This window comes from Theropithecus gelada, chromosome 11 (genome assembly GCF_003255815.1).
Source record: "Theropithecus gelada isolate Dixy chromosome 11, Tgel_1.0, whole genome shotgun sequence".
In the NCBI taxonomy this organism is placed as follows: Eukaryota; Metazoa; Chordata; class Mammalia; order Primates; family Cercopithecidae; genus Theropithecus; species Theropithecus gelada.
Window position 1 is genome coordinate 47,198,367 of NC_037679.1, and position 26,966 is coordinate 47,225,332.

At 36.0% G+C, this 26,966-nt stretch overlaps 1 protein-coding gene across 3 annotated transcripts in view; it reads right to left on the reverse strand.

The window, feature by feature from the left end:
- The window catches only part of C11H12orf50 (chromosome 11 C12orf50 homolog), a 42,417-nt gene extending 15,451 nt beyond the window's left edge, over window positions 1-26,966 (reverse strand). For 2 of the 3 annotated variants that reach the window (XM_025402690.1, XM_025402689.1), the window contains exons 1-5: window positions 26,894-26,966; window positions 24,507-24,626; window positions 24,044-24,164; window positions 1,502-1,657; window positions 41-118 (exon numbers count right to left, since the gene is read on the reverse strand). In XM_025402690.1, the coding sequence (XP_025258475.1) occupies window positions 41-118; window positions 1,502-1,657; window positions 24,044-24,164; window positions 24,507-24,518 (367 nt within the window). In that variant the 5' untranslated portion in view covers window positions 24,519-24,626; window positions 26,894-26,966. Of the gene's footprint in view, window positions 1-40; window positions 119-1,501; window positions 1,658-24,043; window positions 24,165-24,506; window positions 24,627-26,606 lie in introns of all 3 variants that reach the window. The other variant, XM_025402688.1, reaches the window with a different exon arrangement.

Sequence of the window (26,966 nt, forward strand, 5' to 3'; positions counted from 1 at the left end):
CATCAAGTATTAGAAAATACAAAAATATTTGATTTCTTACCAGATTTATAACACATCTCCTTTATTGCTCTTTTTTCTTCAATTTCTTCAGGGGTCTTTGTCCATAAACTAGAAGCATCTATAGGATATATATTTTTTAAATTAAATTGTCCCAAAGCCAAATAATCTGAAAATTTATAAACCAGAAAGGAAAATCCCAAATACTGTTCTCATGGATAGATTACTTTTTTATGTTTTTAAAATCAATAATTTTCCATACTAGTAAATATTTCAAATTACTACATTTTAAGTATTGAAAACAATGTCAAGAGAAAACAAAGGGCTATGTATTATGCACTTGGAAATGGGACACTGAATGTCTAGACTCCATGTTGAGATGGTGTATGTTTATTTCGAGGTTGAAGTAGGCATGAAAGACATGGAGCTTCAGCGCACAGAAACAGTAATAAATAGCTCTGTCTATTCCTAAGAACAGAAACTATGGTGGCCTGTAGTCCATAGAAGGACATATTCCAACACAAAGACAGATTGAGAGTTTTTCTTCATGCTTATCTTATATATACACACTTTCTGGCACCACTGTGCTGGGTTGCTACGGGAGGCAAAGGATGACTAAAATCCAAAGACATGGGTCTTAAGCCTGTTCATACTCTTGTGAGGATGACTTAGAATAATGCAGATAACAGTGATTTATAGATTGTAAACTACTACATAGATCTCTGTAACTTCAAGGATTAAATGTGAAACTGATATATTATTAACACATATGTAGATAAACAGATACACATGTGCATCAATGTTTTAGAAACAGTTATATATAAAAGAGAGCTTATTAGTATCTCTATAAGCACCTATAGATATATAAATATATATACACATTTATATAGATATATATTTTATACTTTAAGTTCTGGGATACATGTGCAGAACGTGCAGGTTTGTTACATAGGTATATATGTGCCATGGTGGTTTGCTGCACTCATCAACCCTCTACAATAGGTATCTCTCCTAATGTTATCCCTCCCCTGGCCCCCCACTCTCGGACAGGCCCTGGTGTGTGATGTTCCCCTCCTCGTGTCCATGTGTTCTCATTGTTCAATTCCCACCTACGAGTGAGAACATGTGGTGTTTGGTTTTCCATTCTTGTGTTAGTTTGCTGAGAATGATGGTTTCCAGTTTCATCAATGTCCCTGCAAAGGACACGAACTCATCCTTTTTTATGGCTGCATAATATTCCATGGTGTATATGAAGCGCCAATATATACTTAGCATCATATCTGTCTCCCAGCCATCATACAACAAAAACTTTCCAATCCAAAAGATCATAAATATGTTAGACTTAGAACATAATTAATTAAATTTGTTTAATACAATTATAATTATTTTCTCAGCAAAATCTGCCTTATAATTACATCATAAACCTTTATAGTTAAATACATATGTAGAAAATGTTGTTAGGTTTTTGAATGTGCATTGTAAACCTGAAAAAAGGTCTACTAACCATTTTGTTCATCTACTTCCTCTTCTTCCTCAAAATTAGTTTTTAAAACTAAAGGATGGTGGATCGGTCGTGATATATTTTCCTGAGGTTTCAGAGGTTCCTGACTCTGGGTTTGGAGTGGAATTCCTTCCTGACTTTCTTTCTGTAGTGTGATATCTGCAGAGAAAATGCAACATTTCAGTCCTTTCAAGATACATGTGATGATAAGTAGATTTAATAATCAATCATTGCCCTCCTAATTAACTATATATTATTTTAAAATGTGTACAATAATAATACAATAATGGATTGTGTTTCCACACACTAGCAATGATTAAACTGAAAATGAAATGAAAAAAAATCCCATTTACAATAGCATCAAAGAGAAAAAAATATTTAGGAATTAATTTTAACATAAGGTGCAAAAATTTATATTCTGAAAAAGATTGTTGAAATAAGAAAAAATATTGTTGAAAGAAGTTAAAGAAATGTTGAAATGGAAAGATATCCTTGTTTATGGATTGATTTGTGGTTGGTATGGCAATATTTTCCAAATTAATCTATAGGTATGATACAACTCTTATCAAAATCCCAATGGACTTATTGGCAAAAATTGAGAAGCCAATTCTAAAATTTATATGACATTATTACAAAACTAAAGTAATCAAGACTATCAGGACTAGCATAAAAATAAAAGTACATCTATGAATCACTGGAATAGGATTGCAAGACCAGAACTAAATATTTATATGAATCAATTTATGCTCAACTGATTTTCAACAAGGGTACATAGACCATTCAATGGGGGAAAGAATAGTATTTTCAACAAATGTTGCTGGGATGACTAGATTGCCATATGCAAAGTAATTAAGTTGCACAACTTCATCACATCAGAAATAAAAATTCAGACAAAGTGGATCTAAGAACAAAATGCAAGAGCTGCAATTATACAACTCATAGAAGAACCCTTATGTCATGCAAAGCTTTTTTAGATATGACACCAAAAGAACAAGCAATTAATGAAAAATAGCCAGCCCCCTGGCACATGGAGGTGAGCCATGAAAGCGCCTGCCAACAAGGCCCAGATTTTGCTGGAAAGAGTTTCCAGCCTTCTCAGCCAGAGAATGAAGAAACACTCAGAACCCCAAGGTGGCACAGAAAGAATAAATAAGGTCCAGCCTGGGCAACATGGCGAAACCCTATCTCTACAAAAAATACAAAAATTAGCCAGGTGTGATGGCACACACCTGGAGTCCCAGCTACTCAGGAGGCTGAGGTAGAAACATCACTTGAGCCCAAGAGGTTGAGGCTGCATTTAGCTGAGATCATGCCACTGCACTCTAGCCTGAGCAACAGAGCAAGACTCCGTTTCAAAACAAAAACAAACAAAACCAAATGAGATATCACTTCATACTACAATGATTACAATGATTAATTTTTTTAATTAAAAAGACAATAACAAGTGTTGACAAGGATGTGAAGAAACTGCAATCTTCTTAAATTGCAATTGGGAATGTAAAATGCTGTAGCTACTTTAGAAAACAATTTGGCAGTTCCTCAAAAGATTAAACATGGAGTCATCCTATGTCTCATCTATTCCATTTTCAGCTACCTACCAAGAGATGTGAAAATATATGTCCATATTATACAAATGTAATCATTTTTACACAAATGTTTATATCAACATTGTTTATAACAGTCTAAAAGTGGAAACAACCTAAATTTCCATTCTCTGATAAATGGATAAATAAAATGTGGCATATCCATAGAATGGAGTGCTATTTGGCTATAAAAAGTAATAAAGTACTTTTGCATGTGAGAGCATGGATGAATTTTGAAAACATGCTAAGTGGAAAAAGTCATTCACAAAAATAGTATATTGTATGATCCCATTTATATAAAATATCAAAAATAGATACATTTATAGAAACAAGAAGTAGTGACTGTGTAGGTTTTGGGAATTGGGAAAAAGTAGGAGTAACCGTTAATGGGTATGAGTTTCTTTTTTGGAGTTATCCAGTGTTCCATTGGAAAGAAATGAGGAGTAACTGTTAATTGGTGTGGATTTCCTTTTAAGAGTGATCCAGTGTTCCAAAATCGAATATTGTTCTTTGATCCATTTTGAGTTAATTTTTGTTCATGATGTGATGCAGTTGTGCTACTTAATTACTTTGCATGTGGCTATCTAGTTGTCTTGGCACCATTTGTTGAAAATACTATTTTTCCCCATTGAATGGCTTATATGCCCTTGTTGAAAATCAATTGAGCATAAACTGATTCATATAAAAGTTTATTTCTGGTCTTACAATCCTGTCTCAGTGATATATAGATCAATTTTTATGCTAGTCCAAATAGTCTTGATTACTTCAGTTTTGTAGTAACTTGTAGACTTTGAAATCAGGAAGTGTAAGTCCTCCAAATTTGGTTTCCATTTTCCTGATTTTTTTTTTTTTTTCACTATTCTGGGTCCCTTAAATTTCCATATAAATTTTAGAATCACCTTCTCAATTTCTGCAAATAAGTTCATTGGGATTTTGATAAGTTCTACACTGAACCTGTGGATTAATTTGGAAAATACTGGCATACCAACCACAAAGTCAATCTACGAACAAGGGTATCTCTATTTTTCAAGGTGTTCCTTAATTTCTTTCAAAAATCTTTTGTAGTTTTCTGAATATAAACTTTGCACATCTTATGTTAAATTAATTCCTAAATATTTTTTCCTCTTTGATGCTATTGTAAGTGGGATTTTTTTCATTTCACTTTCAGTTTGTTCATTGCTACTGTAAAGTAACACAATCCATTACTGTATATTAATATTGTATCCTACAATGTTGCTGAACTTATTTCAAATAATTTTTAGATTTCTAGAATTTTCTAAATAAAAGATCATGCCAAATGCAAATAGAGATAATGTTGCATCTTTCTTTCCAATCTAGAAGCTTTTTAGCTGATTATACTGCAACAATTTCCCTGTCATGACTACAAATGACAAGAATGAACACCCTTGTCTTGTTCCCAATCTTAGGGGTAAAGCTTTCAGATTTCATCAAGTATGATGTCAGTCCTGGATTTTTTATATATATTCTTTATCGGGTTGAAGAAGTTTTCTTCCGTTTCTAGTTTGTGGAATAGTTTTATAACGTATGTGTCAAATTTTTATCAACTGTTTTTTATTCATCTGTTAAGATGATCGTGTGTTTTTTGCTCTTTATTATATTACTATGGTATGTTATTATTATTACAGAAATGGATTTTGGGAAGTTAAACCAACCTTGCTCCCGGGTTAATCTCACTTAGTTATGGAATATAATCCCATTTTAAAGCTGTCAGATTTAGTGTAATCAAATTTTGTTGAGTATTTTTCAGTTCTATATTCATAGGAAAAGTTGGTCTGTAGTTTTCATGCAATGTCTTAGAGCATCTCACAGATATGAGTCGGAAAATGTTCCGTGGTCTTTTGTTTTTTTTGGAAGAATTTGTGACAAATTAGTACTAATTCTTCTTTAAATGCTGCTTATAAATCAATATTGGAGCCATCTGAGCCCAGATTTTAATAGCGGCAATGTTTTAAAATATCAAATCAATCTCTTTATTCCTATAGATGTACTCAAATGTTTTTTTTCTAGAGTCAGTGTTGGTAGTTTGTGTCTTTCTAGAAATTTGTCTATTTTATCTAAGTTATCTAATTTGTTGAAATATAGTTGTCCACATTATTCCCTTTTAAATCTTTTTATTTTCGTAATATTGCGAGTGATGTCTCATTTTTCATTTCTGATTTTATTTTTGTTTGTTAGTTTGTTTGTTTGTTTTTGAAACGGAGTCTCGCTCTGTCGCCCAGGCTGGAGTGCAATGGCCGGATCTCAGCTCACTGCAAGCTCCGCCCCCCGGGTTTACGCCATTCTCCTGCCTCAGCCTCCCGAGTAGCTGGGACTACAGGCGCCCGCCACCTCGCCCGGCTAGTTTTTTGTATTTTTTTAGTAGAGACCGGGTTTCACCGTGTTCACCAGGATGGTCTCCATCTCCTGACCTAGTTATCCGCCCGTCTCGGCCTCCCAAAGTGCTGGGATTACAGGCTTGAGCCACCACGCCCGGCCTCATTTCTGATTTTAGTAACTTCAGCCTATCTCTTTTTTTCTTGGTCAGTCAAGTTAAAGATTTTTAATTTTCCTGATTTTATCAAATAACAAATTTTGCTTTCCCTGATTTTCTCTATTGGTTTTCTTTATTCATATTCTCTAGTTCATTAATTTCTGCTTTAATTTTTATTACGTGCTTCATTCTGTTTGCTTTAGGTTTAATGTGCTCTTCTTTTTCCAGTGTCTTAAGGTATAAGTCTAGGTTATCCATCTGAGATTTTTTAAAAAATACATAGGCATTTACAACTTATAAATATTCTTCTAAGCACTGCTTTGCTTAGATGCCATGAGTTTTGGTATGCTATGTTTTACTTTTATTAAACATAAAGTATTGGCTAATTACCCTTGTAATTTTCTTGTAATTTCTTGGTTATTTACACGTGTGCTATTTAATTTTCACATATTTGTGAATGTCCTAATTTTTTTCTCTCAAAGTTTTAAACCATTATATCAAGAAAAAATACACTGCACGATTTCAATCATTTTAAATTTATTCAGGCTTTTCTTATCACCTAGTATGTGATCTATACTGGAAAATGTTTCTTGTGCACTGGAGAAAAATGTGTATTTTACTGTTGTTAAATGGAGTGCTTCGCTGATGTCTGTTAGGTCTAGATGCTTTACAGTTGTTCAGTTCTTTTATTTTCTCGTTTATAATTGTTTGCATGGTATATATTTTCCATTCTTTTATTTTCAGCTTGTTTGTTCTATTGAATTTAAAAAGTGTTTTCTATAGACAGCATATAGTTTTATCTTTAATTTTATTCTCACAATCTCTGCTTTTTGATTGAATTTTTTAATACATTCACATTTAATGTAATTATTGACATAGTTGGATTTAGGTGCACTATTTTACTTTGTTTTCCATATGTTTCATGTTCTGCTGTTTCTCTTTCTTTTACACTGATGAATATTTTCTAGTATAATATTAAATTCCTTTGATCATTCTTCATTTTTTACATTATTTTCTTAGATTGCTCTATGGTTTACTATATGCTTCTTAACATCAGAATCGATTTCACTTTTATTAATTTAACGCCAGTGAGATACATACAAGAGGTTACTCCTATGCTCTATGCTCTCTTCTTTCTTCTGTGCTATTGTTACCTATATTACATTTCTATACATGACAAACCCAGTTATACATTGTTATAATTATTACTTAAGATAATTGTATGTTTCTTAAAGGAGCAAAGAGGGGGAAAAAAGATCAAGTAGGTATTTATAGTTTGTTCTATAAACAGAGACTATTAACCTTTTTATTTATAACTTCTAATTCTTATCATTTGTTCCTATGGATTTGTGTTACTATCTGGTGTCATTTCTTTGTCATCATACAGTTTTGCTTCCATCTGCCTTTGTATGGCTATTTTTTAAATATATTACATTTCTAAATGTAATAGACTAAAAAATATAATTTTATATATTGTTTTATAAAATTTTTAAATCAGATTATAGAAGGAAAAGAAATATGCCCTTATGATAGTTTTATAGTTACACAACTACATTTATCAGCATACTTTGTTTCTTCATATGGATTTGAAATACTGACACAGGTCACTTGCTTTCCACCTGAAAGTTTTCCTTTAGTATTTCTTTTCAGGTGAACATACTGGCAACAAATTCTCTCAGTTTTTGTTTTCTGGGAATGTCTTTATTTGCCTTTTTATTTTTGAAATACAGCATTTAAAACTAGTTTTCTGAACAAGGATTCTTGATTGCCACAACTTTTGTTCTTTCAGTCTACAGTGAATACTGCCTATATTGTTTCTGATGGGAAGGTAGCTGTTAATCATACTGGAGTTCTATTATATGTAATAAAATATTTTTATCTTCTTGTTTTCCAGAATTTGCCTTTATCACTGGTATTTATCATTTTTATATGATGTGTCTGGCTGCAGATATATTTGTGTATATCCAACTTAGAGTTTGTTGAGCTTCTTGTATATTCAGATTAATTTTTTAATCAAATTTGGGGAATTTCAGCCATTATTTTTTCTTTCCTTACATTTTGGTAAAATGCCTCATATTTATCTTAGGCTTTGTTCATCTCTTTTTCATTTATTTTTCTCTTGGTTTTTGAGATTATATAATCTACGTTGATTTATCTTCAAATTTACTGGTTCTTTCTTTTGCAGTTCTCAAATCTACCCTTGATCCCTTATAGTATTTTTTTTTTTTCCATTTCAGATATTGTGTGCTCAACTCCAAAATTTCCATTTTTTAGGGTTTTTTTCATGGTTTTTATCCATTGATAGTCTCTATTGTTGAGATGTTGTCATAATACTGTTCTTTACTTCTTTATGCAGGAGTTTAGGTCTTTGGACATACTATAATTACTGCTTTAAATCATTGTCTGCTCATGAACACTTTTCAAAGGAAGACATATATGCAGCCAACAAACATATGAAAAAGTGCTCATTATCACTAATCATTAGAGAAAGGCAACTCAAAACTACAATGAGATACTATCTCACACTAATCAGAATGGCTATTATTAAGAAGCTAAAAAATAACAGATGCTGGTGAGGCTGCAGAAAAAAGGGAATGCTTATACACTACTAGTGGGAATGTACAATTAGTTCAGCCATTGTGGAGAGCAGTTTGGCAATTTCTCAAAGAACTTAAAACAGAAATACCATTTGACCTAGCAATCCCATTATTTGGTATATACAGTCTACCATGAAGACACATGTATGTGTATGCTCATCACAGCTCTATTCACAATAGCAAAGACATGGAGTCAACCTAAATGCCCAACAGTGGTAGACTGGATAAAGAAAATGTGGCACATATACACGATGAAATACTACACAGCCACAAAAAAGAATGAGATCATGTCCTTTGCAGCAACATGAACGGAGCTGGAGGCCATTATCCTAAGCAAACTGACACACTAATAAAAAACAAAACACTGCACCTTCTCACTTATGAGTGGGAGCTAAACATTGAGTATACATGGACACAAAGAAGGGAAGAACAGACACTGGGGCCAACTTGAGGGTGGAGGGTGAGAGGAGCGTGAGGATTGAAAAACTATCTATCAGGTACTATGCATGTCTTCTTCATCATTAGATGAGATTCAATACTCAGGCTTTAGCTGCAGAAAGACATACTTCTTCTGAGATTAATTTAGAATGATGATGATAATAACACTGATTACTCATTCTTTGCCAAGAATTCTAAACTATTGAGTATTAATCTGTTAAATTCCTAAAACCCAATGACAGGTACTATTACTATCTCTACCATACAGATGAAGAAATTGGGCCAGAGAGGTACTAAGTTGCCCATGTTTACAGTGGCAAATATGTGGTAGATTGATATTTCAAGCTAGTCTGAGCTAGAGCTACTATTCTTAATCTTTGCCTATTCTGTTTCCAAAATCTGGCTCAGGAGCTTCTGGAGTAACTGCAGTACATAGAGAAGGACAACTAGCTCAGAACCAAGGGTTGGTGAAGGAAACACGGATCCAGCGGGGTCTGAGGTCAGTTCTGTCCCTAATCTTTTCAATTGTATAAGCCAAGAATTCCAATTTTCCCTTAAATCAAATTGAGTTGGGTTTCTCTCCTTAAAACCAGTAATATACTGGAGTAGGCTCAGATAAGCATGTAGAACTGGCAAATTTTCAGGAATTTTGCAAGCATACTGATGTCATATTTATAGCTTGAAATTGGCTGTAGAGACAATATTTTCTTTGATGGCAACTGGCAAATGTGAACCACCAGAGCTGTTTTGTTTTGGATTTTTTCCCGTTTGTTTTTTGGGGTAGAGGAGCAAGGTAGGGGAAAGGAGCCAGTTGTTAAAACATTTAGCACTACTCCGCTGTTTATGACCAAGGGAGTCTCTACGAGTACTTACAAGAGACTTCTATATCACATCATGCCAGGGCATTTCATACATGAACATCTACTTTCTAGGCTTTGTCAATTTTCAAAAGAAATTCAGTTTTTTTTTAAAACAGACGTCATAAACACAGTCGTCATAATGCAGTGTTTCCTATTCCCATAAATACCTCCATAGCTAGAACACACATGCAATACAAAGCATGTAGGTTAAAAAGAACCTTTTGTATAAACAAATTATTTATAACTAAACAAGTTGCTTTTATTTAGACTCACAGGAGTTGGGCACTGTCCTCTTGTCCCTCAAAGAGTACAAGAAATGCTAATTTTTGTAAAATTCACAGAGCAGAGGTTCTTCACAAATTATTTTTCTTCCGTTTTCACTAATTCTTTAAGAGCATCCGCATGGAATTGTTTGGTTAGGGCATTAGGGCAAACCTATACAACACTTGTATAGATTTTTAAATAACTGACTGATATTCTTTGTAGTATTTTTGCCCCCAAAAAAATAGTTCAATCTAAATGTGATTAGGAGGAAACAAATGAACAAATCCCCAATTTAAAAGATATCCTACAAAGCAACTAGCCTGAACTCTTTTAAAATGTATATGACATGGGGCAGGGTGCAGTGGTTCACGCCTCTAATCCTAGCGCTTTGGGAGGTCAAGGTGAGTGAATTTCTTGAATCCAGGAGTTGAGACCAGCCTAGATAATATGGCGAGATCTCATCTCTACCAAAACTTACAAAATTAGTCATGGTGGCATGAGCCTGTGGTCCCAGCTACTCAGGAGACTGAGGTGAGAGGATCACTCGGGCCCAGGAGGTCAAGGATGCAGTAAGCTGTGTTCATACCACTGCACTCCAGCCTGGGCAACAGAGCAAGATCCTGTCTCAAAAAAAAAAAAAAAAAAAAAAAGGAAAAAACATGTATATGACAAGGAAGAAAAAAAAATCCTGGGAATTTTTTTAAAGAGACATCAGATTTTTAAAAAGAAATTAAATAAAGAGACATGACAACCAATTGCAATGAATGATGCTTAATTGTAAATTGGATGGGGGGGGGGAAACAATTTTAAGGCTGCTCTACTCAATGTTTGGTCCCAAGAACCTATGAGCTTATTAGAAATTCAGAGCCTCAGGCTCCAGCCCAGATATACTGAATCAGACTGCAGTTTAAACAAGATTGTCAGATGATTCCTATGCATACTACATTTTGAGGAAGCACTGCTATTAAAAGAATTATTGCATAATTAGGAAAATATGATACAGATTGAATATTACACATTGCTGATTCTATTAATGTTAAATTCCCTATATATGATAGTCATGTGTGGTTATATAGAAGAATGCCCTTGAACTTAGAAGGTACATGCTGAAGTATTTAGCAATGAAATGTGAGGATATTTGCAACTAACTCCCAAATGGTTCCAAGAAAAACAAAAATAAAGAAATGTGTATTTGTACCTTATATGCAGATATGTAAATACAGTAAAGAGAAAAGAGAAAGTAAATGTGACAAAATGTTAATTGGTGAAGATAGGTGAAGAATACATGGAGAGCTAGTGTTCACTGAACTATTCTTCCAAATTTTCTGTAAGTTACAAAATGTCTTTAAACGTTGAGAGGAAAACAAAAGTATAATGAAGCATTAGTTTAATTGGTGGTCTAAGTGGTGACTGAGAATTGTTTTGTTTTTTGGTGGTGGTTGTTCTAAGCTCCCCAGGTAATTCTAACGTGGAGCCAGAACTGCGAGCCTGTGGGTGACACAAACATCAGATGGGGTATCTGGGCTTCTGAGCTTCATGTGATTTAAGAGAACAAGTTTCAGAAAAGGGAGGAAAATATAAATTGAGAAAGAGAAAAGAAACTGTATTTAATGGAAGTACATGTAACGCAGAAGTGCTAGAATGTCTCACTCTATACTGTAAATTAAAGGGGAAAGGCAGTCTTCTATTAAATACAAAAAACTTTCATAGATTTGAAAAGAAGTCTATTGAGTAGAGTGGAATAGAAGTAGCCCCTCAGAAGGCAGAAGGCAGATCAGGAGGTCTGATGCATTGGTCATTCAAATGACAAAATGTATTGGAGTATACTTTAAATGTCATGTCTGATTTTTGTGATATTCCTCTTCTTCTTCTTTTTTTTTTTTTTTTTTTTTTTTAGAGACAGAGTCTCGCTGTCGCCCAGGTTGGAGTGCAGTGGCACCATCTGAGCTCACTGCAAGCTCCACCTCCCGGGTTCACGCCATTCTGCTGCCTAAGCCTCCGGAGTAGCTGGGACTACAGGCGCCCGCGACCACGCCCGGCTAATTTTTGTATTTTCAGTAGAGACGGGTTTCACCGTATTAGCCAGGATGGGTGGATTTCCTGACCTTGTGATCCGCCCGCCTTGGCCTCCCAAAGTGCTGGGATTAGAGGCGTGAGCCATCGCGCCCTGCCGAGATACTTTTAGAGTCAGACGGAACTATGTTTGAATTCAGAAACTGCCACTTATGAGAGGTATTATCTTGCCTAAGATACTTGGCCTCTATGGACCTCATTTTCTTCATCTGTAAAACCGGGAGACTAACTGTATCTATTGGGCCAGTGTTTATGATTAGATAAAATTCGGCATGAAAAGTACTCAGCATAGCAGTGCCACAGGGAATACACTTAACAGATTATTCTAAAACACTGGGTATGCGATTTTCTAATCTCTTATAACTCCACTTCATTTTTTAAAAGTCACAATTAAACTGCAAGTTTATACAGTCCTAAAAAGCAAAATGTGGAGCTCTTAAACATGACTAACAAATGTTAAGTCTGAAGAAGTAATATTTGAGTTCCTGCATTTATTTTTTTGTAGGTTTTGATGCTCTTTGGACCTCCTATGAGAAGAGACGCAGTATGTAGTCAGGATGAAGAATCTGCCACCCAACACAAATTACACGGGGGGCTACCATTTGGTGTGCTATGGCATTTTCTTAACCCCATTCTTCCTTCCCCAGAGAGGAAAGAACTAAACTGAAGAACTTTTATCCTTCTAACCATTATGAATTACCTTTTTTTCTAAAACACACACACACACACACAAATTAGTCTGCGTGTACTGACTTTTCAAGACTTCAAATAAAAGGCAGATAATAAACACAGAGGCTAGACATTCTAAAGAAAGCTGACCAAAGTTTAATTTAAAGTGGCCAAATCAGTTGTCCAAGAGATCACTGGACACTGACCTAGAATAAATAAAAATCAAATGATCCCATTCAATTGTTCCTTACAGGATAAAGTGGCAACTAGCCAAGGAAAGATGAGTAATTTCCATGTTCAAGCTAGCTACTGTGTTTGGAACAAATTTTCCTTCAGCAAAATATAAAAACTTTTTTTAAAACAATAGCTTGTCTAAGAGAGTACATAACCTCTAATGTATACCATAGGAGAAAGAATAAGTGCCTGCCAGGCTTGCAAAGAAAGTCCAAACTGTACTCCGAAAATGTCTAGGAAATTTTTATGGTAAATAATAACAGAATTATGTTTTCTTGCATAAACCAATTCTTAATTGGTTTAGCAGCTATTTGCTTTTAAACTTAGAAATGATAACCAGAAAGATTATGTTCTCTTTTAAAATTCCATGGTTTATAAACACATAAATAAAATATCTTCTAAAAGAGTCCAAAACCTTTTAAAATTCACTAGCAGGTTAAAGTTTAAATTGCAAAAAGAGTGACTGGCAGTTTTATACCCCCAGACAAAAAAATGTAGGACTCCTGATAATTGCACTTAGTGCTTAAAGATAACATACAATGGCAAATCATCTAATAAGAAATTGCCTTTGGCAAGTGCCTTATACCGGAAGAGCACAGCTGGTGATTTAGACAGCACTGCTGTGGATCCAGCTCACCTACTTAATATGGACTATGTGACAGATCTCAATTCATCAAGCAGAAGTCTTAAAGCTTCACAGGTTGCACATTTAAATATCTAAATTTTATCTTATTTTAGCCTGAGAGAAAATTACACACATTGTACAATGTTCTGTATGAACCTATATTTAGCCAGTTACAGTTTGCTATGAAATGGTTTGTAATAACCCCACTCTAAATTTATCAATTAATCATATGCATTTGCTGACACTCATAAAGGTGGATATTCACAAAGGTATTACTTTATAATTTAATCTTTGGTCTGCCTGAAATCAAATTATACCTTCTGAGGTATTGAAATATTTCCAAATAAAGAGGCAATGCAGTAGTTCAATACGTATTTCGACTGAGCTTGTTAGTTTATCTACAGTCTGGAAAGTGAATCCTTTTCCCTAGAGTACAGAAATGTGTCAAGCAGAGGGAAAATAGTTACAGATTTAACATACATAAATGCCATTCAGGGATTCCCGGAGTAGAACCGGCCACTATGTGAGAGCCAATACTATGTGGCTATGTTAGGTGCTCGAGATTTTTCAGTGAACAAAATAAAAATTCTTGCTCTTATGGTACTTTCATTCTATAGGAAGGAGTCACACAACAAACAATAGACATATTAAACAAGTAAATTATATTGTATCTGAGAAATCATTGGGGGTATGGCAATGAGAAACTAGGCAAGGAAGTTTGGAAGTGTGTAAGGCATGCATGGGAAAGCTGACTACATTTCATATACAGTGTTCAGAATAGTCTTATGTAAAACATAATATTTTAGCAAGGCTGTGAAGAAATAAAGAAGTTAGCCATGAAGATATTGAGGGAAGAGTGTTTTGCACAAAGCCCCTAAAGCAGGAACATGCTAACATACGCTAGGTAAAGCAAGTATACAGTGTGATTGGAGTAGGGCAAACAAGCATACGGGTGAGTGATATAGTTTCACTATGTCCCCACCCAAATTTCATCTTGAATTGTAACTTCCCAAATTCTCACATATGGTGGAAGGAACCTGGTGGGAGGTAATTGAATCATGGGGGTGGGTCTTTCCTGTGCTGTTCTCATGATAGTGAATAAGTCTCACGAGATCTGACGGCTTTAAAAACAAGAGTTTCCCTGCACAAGCTCTCTCTCTTTGCCTGCTGCCATACATGTAAGATGTGACTTGCTCCTCCTTGTCTTCCACCATGATTGTGAGGCCTCCCCAGCCATGTGGAACTGTAAGTCCATTAAACCTCTTTCTTTTGTAAATTGCCCAGTCTCAAGTGTCTTTATCAGCAGCATAAAAACGGACTAATACAGTAAACTGGTACCAATAGAGTGGAGCACTGCTGGAAAGATACCCAAAAATGTGGAAGCAACTTTGGAACTGGGTAATAGGAAGAGGTTGGAACAGTTTGGAGGTCTCAGAAGAACACAGAAAAATTTGGGAAAGTTTGTAACCTCCTAGATACTTGTTGAATGGCTTTGACCAAAATGCTGATAAAGATATGGACAATGAAATCCAGACTGAGGTGGTCTCAGATAGAGATGAGGAACTTGTTGGAAACTGGAGCAAAGGTGACTTTTACTAAGTTTTAGCAAAGAGACTGGCAGCACTTTGCCCCTCCCCTAGAGATTTGTGGAACTTTGAATTTAAGAGAGATGATTTAAGGTATCTGGCAGAAGAAATTTCTAAGCAGCAAAGCATTCAGGATGTGACTTGGGTGTTTTTAAAGGCATTCAGTTCTAAAAAGAAAACAGAGCTTAAAAGTTTGGAAGATTTGCAGCCTGACAATGAGATACAAAAGAAAATCCTATTTTCTGAGGGGAAATTCAAGCCAGCTGCAGAAATTTTCATAATTAACAAGAAGCCGAATGTTAATCCCCAAGATAATGGGGAAAATGTCTCCAGTGTATGTCAGGGACCTTCATGGCAGCCCCTCTTATCACAGGCCCAGAGACCTAGGAGGACAAAATGGTTTCATGGGCTAGGCCCAGGGTCCCCATGCTGTGTGCAGCCTATGGAGTTGGTGCCCTGTGTCCCAGTCACTCCAACATGACTGAAAGGGGCCAAGGTACAGCTCAGGCCATGGTTTCAGAGGGTGCAAGCCCCAAGACTTGGCAGCTTCCATGTGGTGTTGAGACTGCAAGAGCACAGAATTTAAGAACTGGGGTTTGGGAACCTCTGCCTAGATTTCAGAGGGCATATGGAAATGCCTGAATGCCCAGGCAAAAGTCTGTTGCAGGGGCAGGGCACTCATGAAGAACCTCTGCTAGGGCAGTTTGGAAGGAAAACGTGGAGACAGCGCTGCCACACAAAGTCCCTACTGTAGCACTGCTTAGTGGAGCTGTGAGAAGAGGGCCACTGTCCTCCAGACCAGAATGGTAGATTCACCAACAGCTTGAACCATGTGTCTGGAAAAGCCACAAACAACACCAGCCAATGAAAGCAGCCAGGAGCAGGGGATACTCTGCAAAGCCACAGGGCCAGAGCAGCCCAAGACCATGGGAACCCAATTTTTGCTTCAGTGGGACCTGGATGTGAGACCTGGAGTCAAAGGAGATCATTTTGAGCTTTAAGATTTGTCTGCCTGCTGGATTTTGGACTTGCATTGGGACTGTAGCCACTTTGTTTTGGTCAATTTCTCCCATTTGGAATGTCTGTATCTACCCAATGCCTGTAACCCCATTGTATCTTGGAAGTAACTAGCTTGCTTTTGATTTTACAGGATCATAGGCAGAAGGGACTTGCCTTGTCTCAGATGAGACTTTGAACTGTGGACTTTTGAGTTAATGTTAAAATGAGTTAAGACTTTTGGGTAATGTTGGGAAGGCATTATTGGTTTTAAATGTGAGGATATGAGTTCGGGAGGGGTCAGGGATGGAATGATATGGTTTGGCTGTTTCCCTACCCAAATCTCATCTTGAATTGTAACTCCCACAATTCCCACCTGTTGTGGGAGGAACTCAATGGGAGGCAATTGAATCATGGGGGCAGGTATTTCCCATGCTGTTCTCATAATAGTGAATAAGTCTCATGAGATCTGACAATTTCAAAAAGAGGAGTTTCCCTGAACAAACTCTCTTTCTTTTCCTGCTGCCATCCATATAAGATGTGACTTGCTCCTCCTTGCCTTCCTCCAGGATTGGGAGGCCTCCCCAGCCATGTGGAACTGTAAGTCCATTAAATTTCTTTCTTCTGTAAATTGCCCAGTCTTGGGTATGTCTTTATCAGCAGTGTAAAATCAGACTAATATAGTGTGGTAGAAAATTTCAGAGAGTTAACAGGGCACCAGATAAAATAGAGTCTCTTGTTATATTTGGGAGTCACTGACATGTGGATCATATTCAAAATCATAAGGCCAGATGAGACTACCAAGAAAGTAAATAGAGAAAAAAAGAACCAAGAACTAATTCCTAAAACACTGCACATGGAAGAGAATGGGGAAAAGAGGAAGAAGAACCTGGGGAGAGTGGTAACATAGCACTAGGAAGGAAGAAGAAAAACAAAGAGACCAAGGTTGAAACGAAAGAGAAAAAATGTTAAATACAGTTGGAGAGAAGGGTAGGTCACCCACAAAGGGAAGTCCATCAGGCTAACAGTGAACCTTTCAGAAGAAACCTTACAAGCCAGAAAAGATTGGAAGCCTACATTCTACATTCTTAAAGAAAAAATAATTCCATCCGAGAATATCACATCCAGGCAAACTAAGTTGCATAAGTGAAGGATAAATAAAATCATTTGCAGACAAGCAAATGCTGAGGGAATTTTTTACCACCAGACATGCCTTACAAGAGGCCCTGAAAGATAACACTAAATATGGAAAAGAAAGACAGCTACCAGTACCTACAAAAACACATTTAAGAACACAGACCAGTGACACTATAAAGAAACCACACAAACAAGTCTGCATAAAAACCAGTTAACGACAGGATGAGAAGATCAAATCCACACATATCAATGTAACCTTGAATGTAAAGGAGCTAAATGCACCAATTAAAAGGCACAGAGTGGCAAGCTGGAAAAGAAGCAAGACCCACTAGTATGCTGTCTTCAAGACACCTGTTGCACATATTATACCATGATACCCATAGGCTCAAAATAAAGAAATTGTGAAAAATCTACCAAGCAAATGGAAAACAGAAAATATCAGGGGCTGCAATCTTAATTTCAGGCCAAAGAGACTTAAACCAACAAGATTAAAAAACATAAAGAAATACATTATACAATGGTAAAGGGTTCAATTCAACAAGAAGACCTAACTATCCTAAATATATACACATCCAACACAAGAGCACCCAGATCCATAAAGCAAGTTCTTAGAGACCTACAAAGAGACTTAGATTCCCATACCATAATAGTGGGAGACTTCAACACCCCACTGACAGCAGTAGACAGATTGTCAATGCAGAAAAGCAGAGATATTCAGGACCTAAACTCAAAACTTGACTAAATGGATTTAACAAACATCTACAGAACTCTCCACTTCAAAACAACAGAATATAGATTCTTCTCATCATCACATGACATATACTCCAAAATTGACCATACATTTCCACATAGAACAATACTCAGCAAATTTAAAAACAAAAAACAAAAAACTGAAATCATACCAACCATGCCCTCAGGCCACAGCACAATAAAAATAGGAATCAATACTAAGAAAATCACCACTACCATACAATTACATGGAAATTAAACAACCTGCTCTTGATTGACTTTTTGGTAAACAATGAAATTATGGCAGAAATCAAGAAATTCTTTGAAACTTATGAGAACAGATACAACATACCAGATTCTCTGAGATACAGCTAACTCAGTGTTAAGCAGGGAAGTTTATAGCACTAAATAGGCTAAATGACCTATAGTATTAAAAACACTAAATGACTATATCAAAAAGAAAGACCTCAAATTAACAACGTAGCATCACAACTAGAAGAACTAGAGAAGCAAGAGAATACCAACCCTAAAACTGGCAGAAGACAAGAAATTACCAAAATTAGAGCTGAACTGAAGGAAATGGAGACACAAAAAGCCACATAAAAGACCAGCAAATCTAGGAGTTGATTTTTTGAAAAAATTAATAAGAAAGATAGACTGCTACCTAGACTAATAGAGACGAAAAAAAGAGAAGATCCAAGTAAACACAATTAGAAATGACAAAGGGAGGCCAGGTTCAGTGGCTCATGCCTATAATCCCAGCACTTTGGGAGGCCAAGGCAGGCAGATAACTTGAGGCCAGGAGTTGGAGATTATCCTGGCCAACATCGCGAAACCCAGTCTCTACTAAAAATACAAAAATTAGTCAGGCATGGTGGTACGTGCCTGTTATCCCATCTACTTGGGAGGCTGAAGCAGGAGAATCATTTGAACCCTGGAGACAGAGGTTGCAGTGAGCCAAGAAAAAAAAAAAAAGACAAAGGGAACATTACCACCGACACCACAGAAATACAAAAACCTATCAGACACTACTATAAACACCTCTATGGTAACAAACTAGCAAATTTAGAAGAAATGAATATATTCCTAAACACATGCAACCTCCCAAGACTGAACAAGGAAGAAACTGAAACCCTGAAGAGACCAATACTGAGTTCTATAAATGTATAAGAAAAAGCCTACCAAGCAAAAGAAAAACAAAAACAAAAACAAAAACAAAAAAAACCAACCCCAGGGCCAGACAGATTCATAGCCAAGTTATATCAGATTTATAAAGAAAAGCTGGTGCCATTCCTACTGAGACTATTTCAAAAAACTGAGGATGAGGGACTCCTCCCTAACTCATTCTATGAGGCCAGCATCATTCCGATACCAAAACATGGCAGAAACAAAACCAAAAAACAAACAAACAAAAAAAATCATGCCAATATTCTCAATGAACACAGATGCCAAAATCCTCAACAAAATACTAGCAAATCAAATTCAGCAGCACATCAAAAAGCTGATCCATCATGATGAAGTATGCTATATCCCTGGGATTCAAGGTTGGTTCAACAAACACAAATCAATAAATGTGACTGATTACATAAACAGAACTAAAAATAAAAACCGTATTGAGAAATGATTATCTCAATAGATGCAGAAAAGGCTTTTAATAAAATTCAACATCCCTTCATGTTAAAAACCCTCAGTAAGCTAGGAATTGAATAAACATACTTCAAAATAATAAGAGCCATCTATATAAAACCCAGAGCTTATATCAGACTGAATAAGCAAAAACTGGAAGCATTCCCCCTTGAAAAAATGGAAGAAGACAAGTATATACTCTCTCACCACTCCTATTCAACATAGTATTCAAAGTCCTGGTCAGAGCAACCAGGCAAAAGAAAGAAATAAAAGGCATCCAAATAGGAATCAAGGAAGTCAAATTATCCCTGTTTGCAGATGACATAATTCTATATCTAGAAAACCTCATAGTCTCTGCCCAAAAGTTCTTTGATCTGATAAGCAACTTCAGCAAAAATTTAGGATACAAAATTAACATACAAATATCAGTAGCATTCCTATACACCAACAACATCCAAGCCAAGAGTCAAATCAGGAGTGCAATTCCATTAATAACTGCCACAAAAAGAATAATATACCTAGGGATACAGCTAACCAGAGAGGTGAAAGATCTCTACAATGAGAATTACAAAACACGGCCCAAAGAAAGCAGAGATGATGCAAATGAATGGAAAAACATTCCATGCTCATGGATAGGAATAATCAACATCATTAAAATGGCAATGATGCCCAAAGAAATTCACAGATTCGATGCTATTTCTATCAAACTACCAATGACATTCTTCACAGAATTAGAAAAATATATTTTAAAATTAATATGAAACCCAAAAGGAGCCCAAAGAGCTAAGGCAATCTTAAAGCAAAAAGAACAAAAAGGGAGGCATCATGTTACCCAACTTCAAACTATACTACAGGGCTACGGTAACCAAAACGGCATGATAATGGCACAAAAAAAGACACATAGACCAATGGAATAGAATAGAAAGTGTAGAAATAATGCCTCACACCTACAACCATCTAATCTTTGACAAAGGTGACAAAAATAAGAAACAGAGAGAGGACTCCCCACTCAATAAATGATGCTGGGATAACTGGCTTGCCATATATAGAAAATGGAAACTGAAACCCTAGCTTATACCACATACAAAAATTAACTCAAGATAAAGACTTCAATGTAGGCTGGGTGCGGTGACTTATGCCTCTAATCCCAGCACTTTGGGAAGTTGAGGTGGGCGGATCACAAGGTCAGAAGATTGAGACCGTCCCGATCAACATAGTGAAACCCCGTCTCTACTATTAAAAAAAAAAAAAAAATAGCCAGGCATGCTGGCATGCCCCCGCCTGTAATCTCAGCTACCTGGGAAGCTGGGGCAGGGGAATCACTTGAACCCAGGAGGCAGAGGTTGTAGTGGGCCGAGATCTCACCATTGCACTCCAGCCTGGCAACAGAGTGAGACTCCATCTCAAAAATAAATAAATAAATAAACAAATAAATAAATAAAATTTTAAAACAATTTTAAAAAGACTTATATGTAAAACCTAAAACTATAAAAACCCTGGAAGATAACCTAGGAAATACCATTCTGGACATAGGACATGGCAAAGATTTCATGACAAAGATGCCAAAAGCAATTGCAATAAAAAAGTTAACAAAAAGGATTTAATTAAACTAAAGAGCTTCTGCACAGCAAAAGAAACTATCAACAGAGTAAGCAGACAACCTACAGAATGAGAGAAAATATTTGCAAACTATGTATCCAACAAAGGTCTAATATCCAGAATTTATAAAGGACTTAACAAGCAAAAAACTAACAACTTTATTAAAAAGTGGGCAAAGAACACGAACACTTTTCAAAAGAAGACATAAATGTGGTCAAAAGCATATGAAAAAATGCTCAACATCACTAATCATTACAGAAACACAAATCAAAACCATAATGAGTTACTACCTCATAACAATAAGAATGGCTATTTATTAAAAAGTCAAAAAATAACAGATGCTGGTGAGGTTACAGAGAAAAGAGAACACTTATATACTGCTGGTAGGAATGTAAATTGATCCAGCCACTGTGCAAAGCAATGTAGCAATTATTTGAAGAACTTAGAAGAGAAGTACCATTTGACCCAGCAATCCTATTATTGGGTATATACACACAGGAACATAAATCATTCTACTATAAAGACATATGTACGTGTGTGTTCATCACAGCACTATTCGCAATAGCAAAGACATGGAATCAACCTAAATGCCCATCAATGGTAGATTAAATAAAGAAAATGTGGTATATATATGCCATGGATTACTACACAGCCATAAAAAAGAATGAGATTGTGTCCTTTGCAAGAACATTGATGGAGCTGAAGACCATCATCCTTAGCAAACTAATGCAGAAAAAAAAATCCAAATGCCACATGTTCTTACTTACAAGTGGGAGTTAAATGATAACACATGAACCCAAAGAGAGGGACAACAGATACTGGGTACTGGGGCCTAATCGAGGGTGGAGGCTGGTAGGAGGGAGAGGATCAGAAAAAATACTTATCAGGTACTATGCTTATTATCCAGGTGATGAAATTGTCTGTACACCAAATCCCCATGACACACAGTTTACCTATATAGCAATCCTGCACATGTACCCCAGAACCTAAAATAAAAGTTAAAGAAAAAAAAAGAAAGAAAAATGAAGAGAATGTGTCCTGCAAGCTGGATAGAAAAATTATGTCAAGAAGGAAGGGGTGATTAAATGTGTCAAATCCTGCTCATGGTTCAAGTTATATAAGGACTAGGAATTGGCCACTGGATTTAATAATGTGTATGTGACCATTGACAGGAGTGAATAAGCCTGATTTGCATGGGATTAAGAAAGAATTGGGGGAGGATTTGGTGACCACAATAATAAATAATTGCTTTGAGGAGAACTATTGCAGTGGGAAGAAACATGGGGTAGTAGCTTGTAAGAGAATAGATCAAAATGGAGAATTCCTTAAATAATTAAATAAATACATGTTTGTATGGTGACAGGAATGATTCAGTAAGAGTGAATAATGCTTATGTAGAAAAAGAGGGGGAAGAATCATTAGATCAATGTCTTAGAGTAGAAAAGAGAAGGCAATATCTACTTACCAAGTGGAAGGATAGGCTTAGACAGGAGTATGGATGATTCATGGTAAGAGCAGGGAAGAAGTAAGTACTGATGCTACTAGGTGGGTAGATGTAGTGACAGAAAACTGCAGAAGTTATCTTCTTATTAAAAGTTTCTCAGTTTGTAAGACATGAGGTCATCATCAGAGAGGAAGAGGCAATGGAGGTTTAAGGAGAGGAAAGGAGGTATAAAAAGCAGTTTGGGAGAATAGGAATGAACTGGGGGAGTACCATGCAGTGTTATTGGCAGTCAGCAGTAAGGGCTCATTTGAGGTTTGTGATCATGAATTTAACCCAACCAGCATGGTTGTATATTTTTCTGCAAACACAAAAATTAGCTGAGTGTGGCAGTGCATTCCTGTAATCCCAGCTACTCAGGAGGCTGAGGCAGGAGAATTGCTTGAACCCGGAAGGCAGGGGCTGCAATGAGCTGAGATCGCACCACTGCACTCCAGCCGGGGCGACAGAGTGAGACTCCATCTCAAAAAACAAACAACAAACAAAACAAACAAAAAAACATTCCATCAGAAAAACTTGGTGGCCATAGAAGGAAAGTAGAGTAGTTACAAGCATCAGGGAAACCTAATAGCCCCAACTTCGTCAGCAAGGTTCTTAACATTCACTGGTTTACACTGTGGTGTCTTCTGTATCCATTTCCCAGAACCGAATTTAAGGTACATCACATGGTAGAGTCTCAGTACCATTTAGTTAGACTGAATAGTGCCACAGCTTTTGTAGCAATGGCATTGCATTTTCTCCACAATTAAGGTGTTAGAAAGAACCATCAGACACAGCTGTTCTACTAGAAGCAAAAGTGTGTAACCCAGATCATTCCCTTGCTCTCTCCACCTACAAGACAACTTTCTGCACAATCACAGAGATCACCAGTGAAGGCATGACCTCCAATCTTGGCTTCAGTTGTGTGATACTTGCTAAGACACAGCCTCCTTCTATTTAATGAGGTCCGTAGCTGTCTTACTTTTCATATGAATAAAATTCTTTTTAGATACACATAGAGAAAGTTTAACTTGCTCTTTGTTCACTTCATCTTGTTAGTTACTTAATGGTTCATTCTAAACTTTCTCTCATCTCATGTAGAATCATTCCAAATTACCCATTGGCTACTAAATTGCATTGCTCAACTTGTCATACTTTTTTTTTTTTTTTTTTTTTTTTTTTTTGAGACGGAGTCTTGCTCTGTCGCTCAGGCTGGAGTGCAGTGGCGCGATCTCGGCTCACTGCAAGCTCTGCCTCCCGGGTTCACACCATTCTCTTGCCTCAGCCTCCCGAGTAGCTGGGACTACAGGCGCCCGCCACCACGCCCGGCTCATTTTTTGTATTTTTAGTAGAGATGGGGTTTCACCGTGTTAGCCAAGATGGTCTCGATCTCCTGACCTCATGATCCGCCCACCTCGGCCTCCCAAAGTGCTGGGATTACAGGAGTGAGCCACCACGGCCGGCCATTGTCATATTTTTTAAATGTGTCAGTCTATGCTGCTACTCCAAAACAAGATTAGAATATGGTATGTCCATGTTATTCAAAAAATGTACTCACTGCTACTTGGTGGCAAAAATAATCCATTGATATTTCGAGGTTTGCTGTGATAAAAGATACAGCTGATCTTCACACAACCAAGAGGCTGAGTTTCCCAGAAGCATGAAATGCTGCAGTTTTGCTAGATAAAAGGAGATTGGGGGAAATGTAATGATCAGATGCCATATTCACAACAAATACAATGTGCTGCAATACAGCACAATGACACAAAAACGGTTACAGTTAACTGATTTAGGATCATGTGTGTTTTCCAGCTTTCAGTGTTTCTAAGCCCTGCTATTCAAAAGATGCAATGGGTATTTCTAAAACATGTTTCTCCATTAAGTTGAAAAAATTGCAAAATGCCTAAAATCAAATAGTCGATGGAAGAATGATTTCTTCCCTATTGTTTTGTAAAAGTATAATTCAGCATTATTGAAGGGAAATGCTTTTTAACAAAAATGATGATGCTAAGTAATTCTACCTGCATTTCCATGTGTCTAAATCTGCAAAGTGGATCTAAACATTTCCTCTCTCTCCATAATGAGCACACAGTGTCACTGCCAAGGGCCTCTTCACAGTGTCGGAATCGGCACTGGGAACCCTAAAAGAAAAAGTAAACAGTGTAGAAAGCTCAATATGTTGACATTAGTGTTTAACAACAATAGGTCGCTAATTAGTTAAAGAAAATACAAGTAGATTAAATTAGAATCACAAAGATATACACTATCAATTTTAGACCATAAGTCTAAATTTTAGCAAATTAGTCTAACTTTGGTGAGAAAGCAACAAGATAATCTAATGATTAAATAGTACAACATGCCACAAATCACTGATAAAATGCTACTTTTTGTTATTCGTTAATCCATATGGTTCACTAAGAATAGAGATATAAGAATCCAGTGACACTTTGTTCACAATTCAGTGACAGAACAACTTAATTTCTTGTTCTGAAGAAAGCCCAGATGAAACTTTTAAGAATCCCTACCTATATTCTAATTGTGAAAATGATTTCTATTAATCAATCGTTTTATTAGATCATCTGTTTGCTCAATCTATGGAGATACTGTTAAGTTTTTATGGAGCTTAAAATTTAAGTTATTGTGGAATTTTAATTATTATATTATGATGTACTACATTAAATATATGTGCTTTGTGCCTTTGGCTTAGAAAGATAAACAATTGCCTATACATATACTCACTGACTTCTTTATATGCCAACAAAAGTAGATGTGGATTGTTTCAATGGGCTGCTATTACTTCTTAAAAATTCTATGTTCTTTTAAACGCAAACACACAGTTGGTAAAAACTACAAGCCCCTGTTGTGTGGGAAGAGAGGTGGATAACATTCTTCCCTCTTTTGACACATGTTCCATGGTTGTTCTTTATCTTTTATCTCTCTCCTACTTCCATCTTCACTCTCTCCCCCTTGTTAAAGTAGATCCATGTACTCTCACAGCATGGGTTTGTGGGCTTTCAAGTCAATAAACTGGTATTTGAAAGTATGGGCTCCACTACTTGCCCATCGTCACAAAGTTAATACTTAACTCATCCTCTCTGTGCTTTAGTTTTCTCATCTGTGTATAGGAAATAAAAAATACTTTCCTCACAGGTTAGCTACAAAAATGATGTGATACAAGGTATTGTGAGCTATTATTATTATTTATTCATTTAATTATTTACTGGTAACTTACTCATTAGTCACTGTACTAAGTATTTGAGGATACAGCAGTGAAATAGAACGCTCTGCCCACCTGGGACATGAAATCTGTTATTATTCTTTATTATCCTAGCATTTAATTTAACAGGTAATATAAATGAATCTAATTTCTGTGGTCAGAGAGGTTGAGTCCATTCAGGTTTTCTAACAGAGAGGAAACACTTGAAACCAGACATAACATATTTTTCGCTGGATTATTTCTTGCATGAGCACGAAGCTCCAAATATTGAGTTTCTACCTTTATCTGGTTTTATTAAGATCCATTCATCCTAATACGTTGGAGGAATTATCAGTTTTTCCCATTTAACTTTATAAACTTTATGTGGCCAATTTGTTTATATTAATTATTTTCTTTTTTATGATATTTAAATATTTGTTGTTACTTAGACTTTTGACAGAGGAAAATTCAGTGATTGGGTAAATAAATTTCAAATAGGAAAACAGATTTATTACAATAAGTTTGACAGTTACCTGAATTCAACTATTTGAATTTATAATGACTGGAATCGTATTAACTAAAACAATATCTTATAACATATAACGTTTCAATATTAGGAATTTAATGTCTCAAGGTGCCATAACATAGGCAAAAGTGCCACATGAAGATTCAAAAGCTATAGGCATGTAACTGGCATATATAAGGGTAGTTTCAAACAAATAATAATTTTAAATTATCTCAGATTTCTTCAGAGAAATTCAGTATGTCAAAAATACATGCTAGGCTTTTACACCAGATTTTACATATATAAGATATCTTGCAAGAAAATAGTAAATTTTGGCTCAGCAATGCAAGTTATTGCCATATCTTCCTTCATTCTACTCAAATTAAGCATGTGAAGTACTGTCAGTTGTACAATATTTACCTTTATGCATGTGGAATTAAAAAAGAAATAGCAGTCATTCCCAACTTCTGCCATTTTCAACTCTCTTGCTGCTAATCCAATGTTTTTGTTTGTTTGTTTGTTTGTTTTGAAAAATATATATGAATTGCAGGAATGCAAATACAAAAACTATCAGTGTGTAAAGGGGGAAAAATAATTTCTTTTCCACAGTCTTTCAGGCTATCAGTAGTACTCCTTTAAAACTGACCTCCTGTTGACAGTATATTACACAATAGATAATTATTAAACAAATTTAAATTAGAAGATACCTTCTCTAGCTTTGCAGAAATGTTGAAAGTGGTTGCTAGTAAGCACACAAACTCAAACTTCTAGAATTTTCCT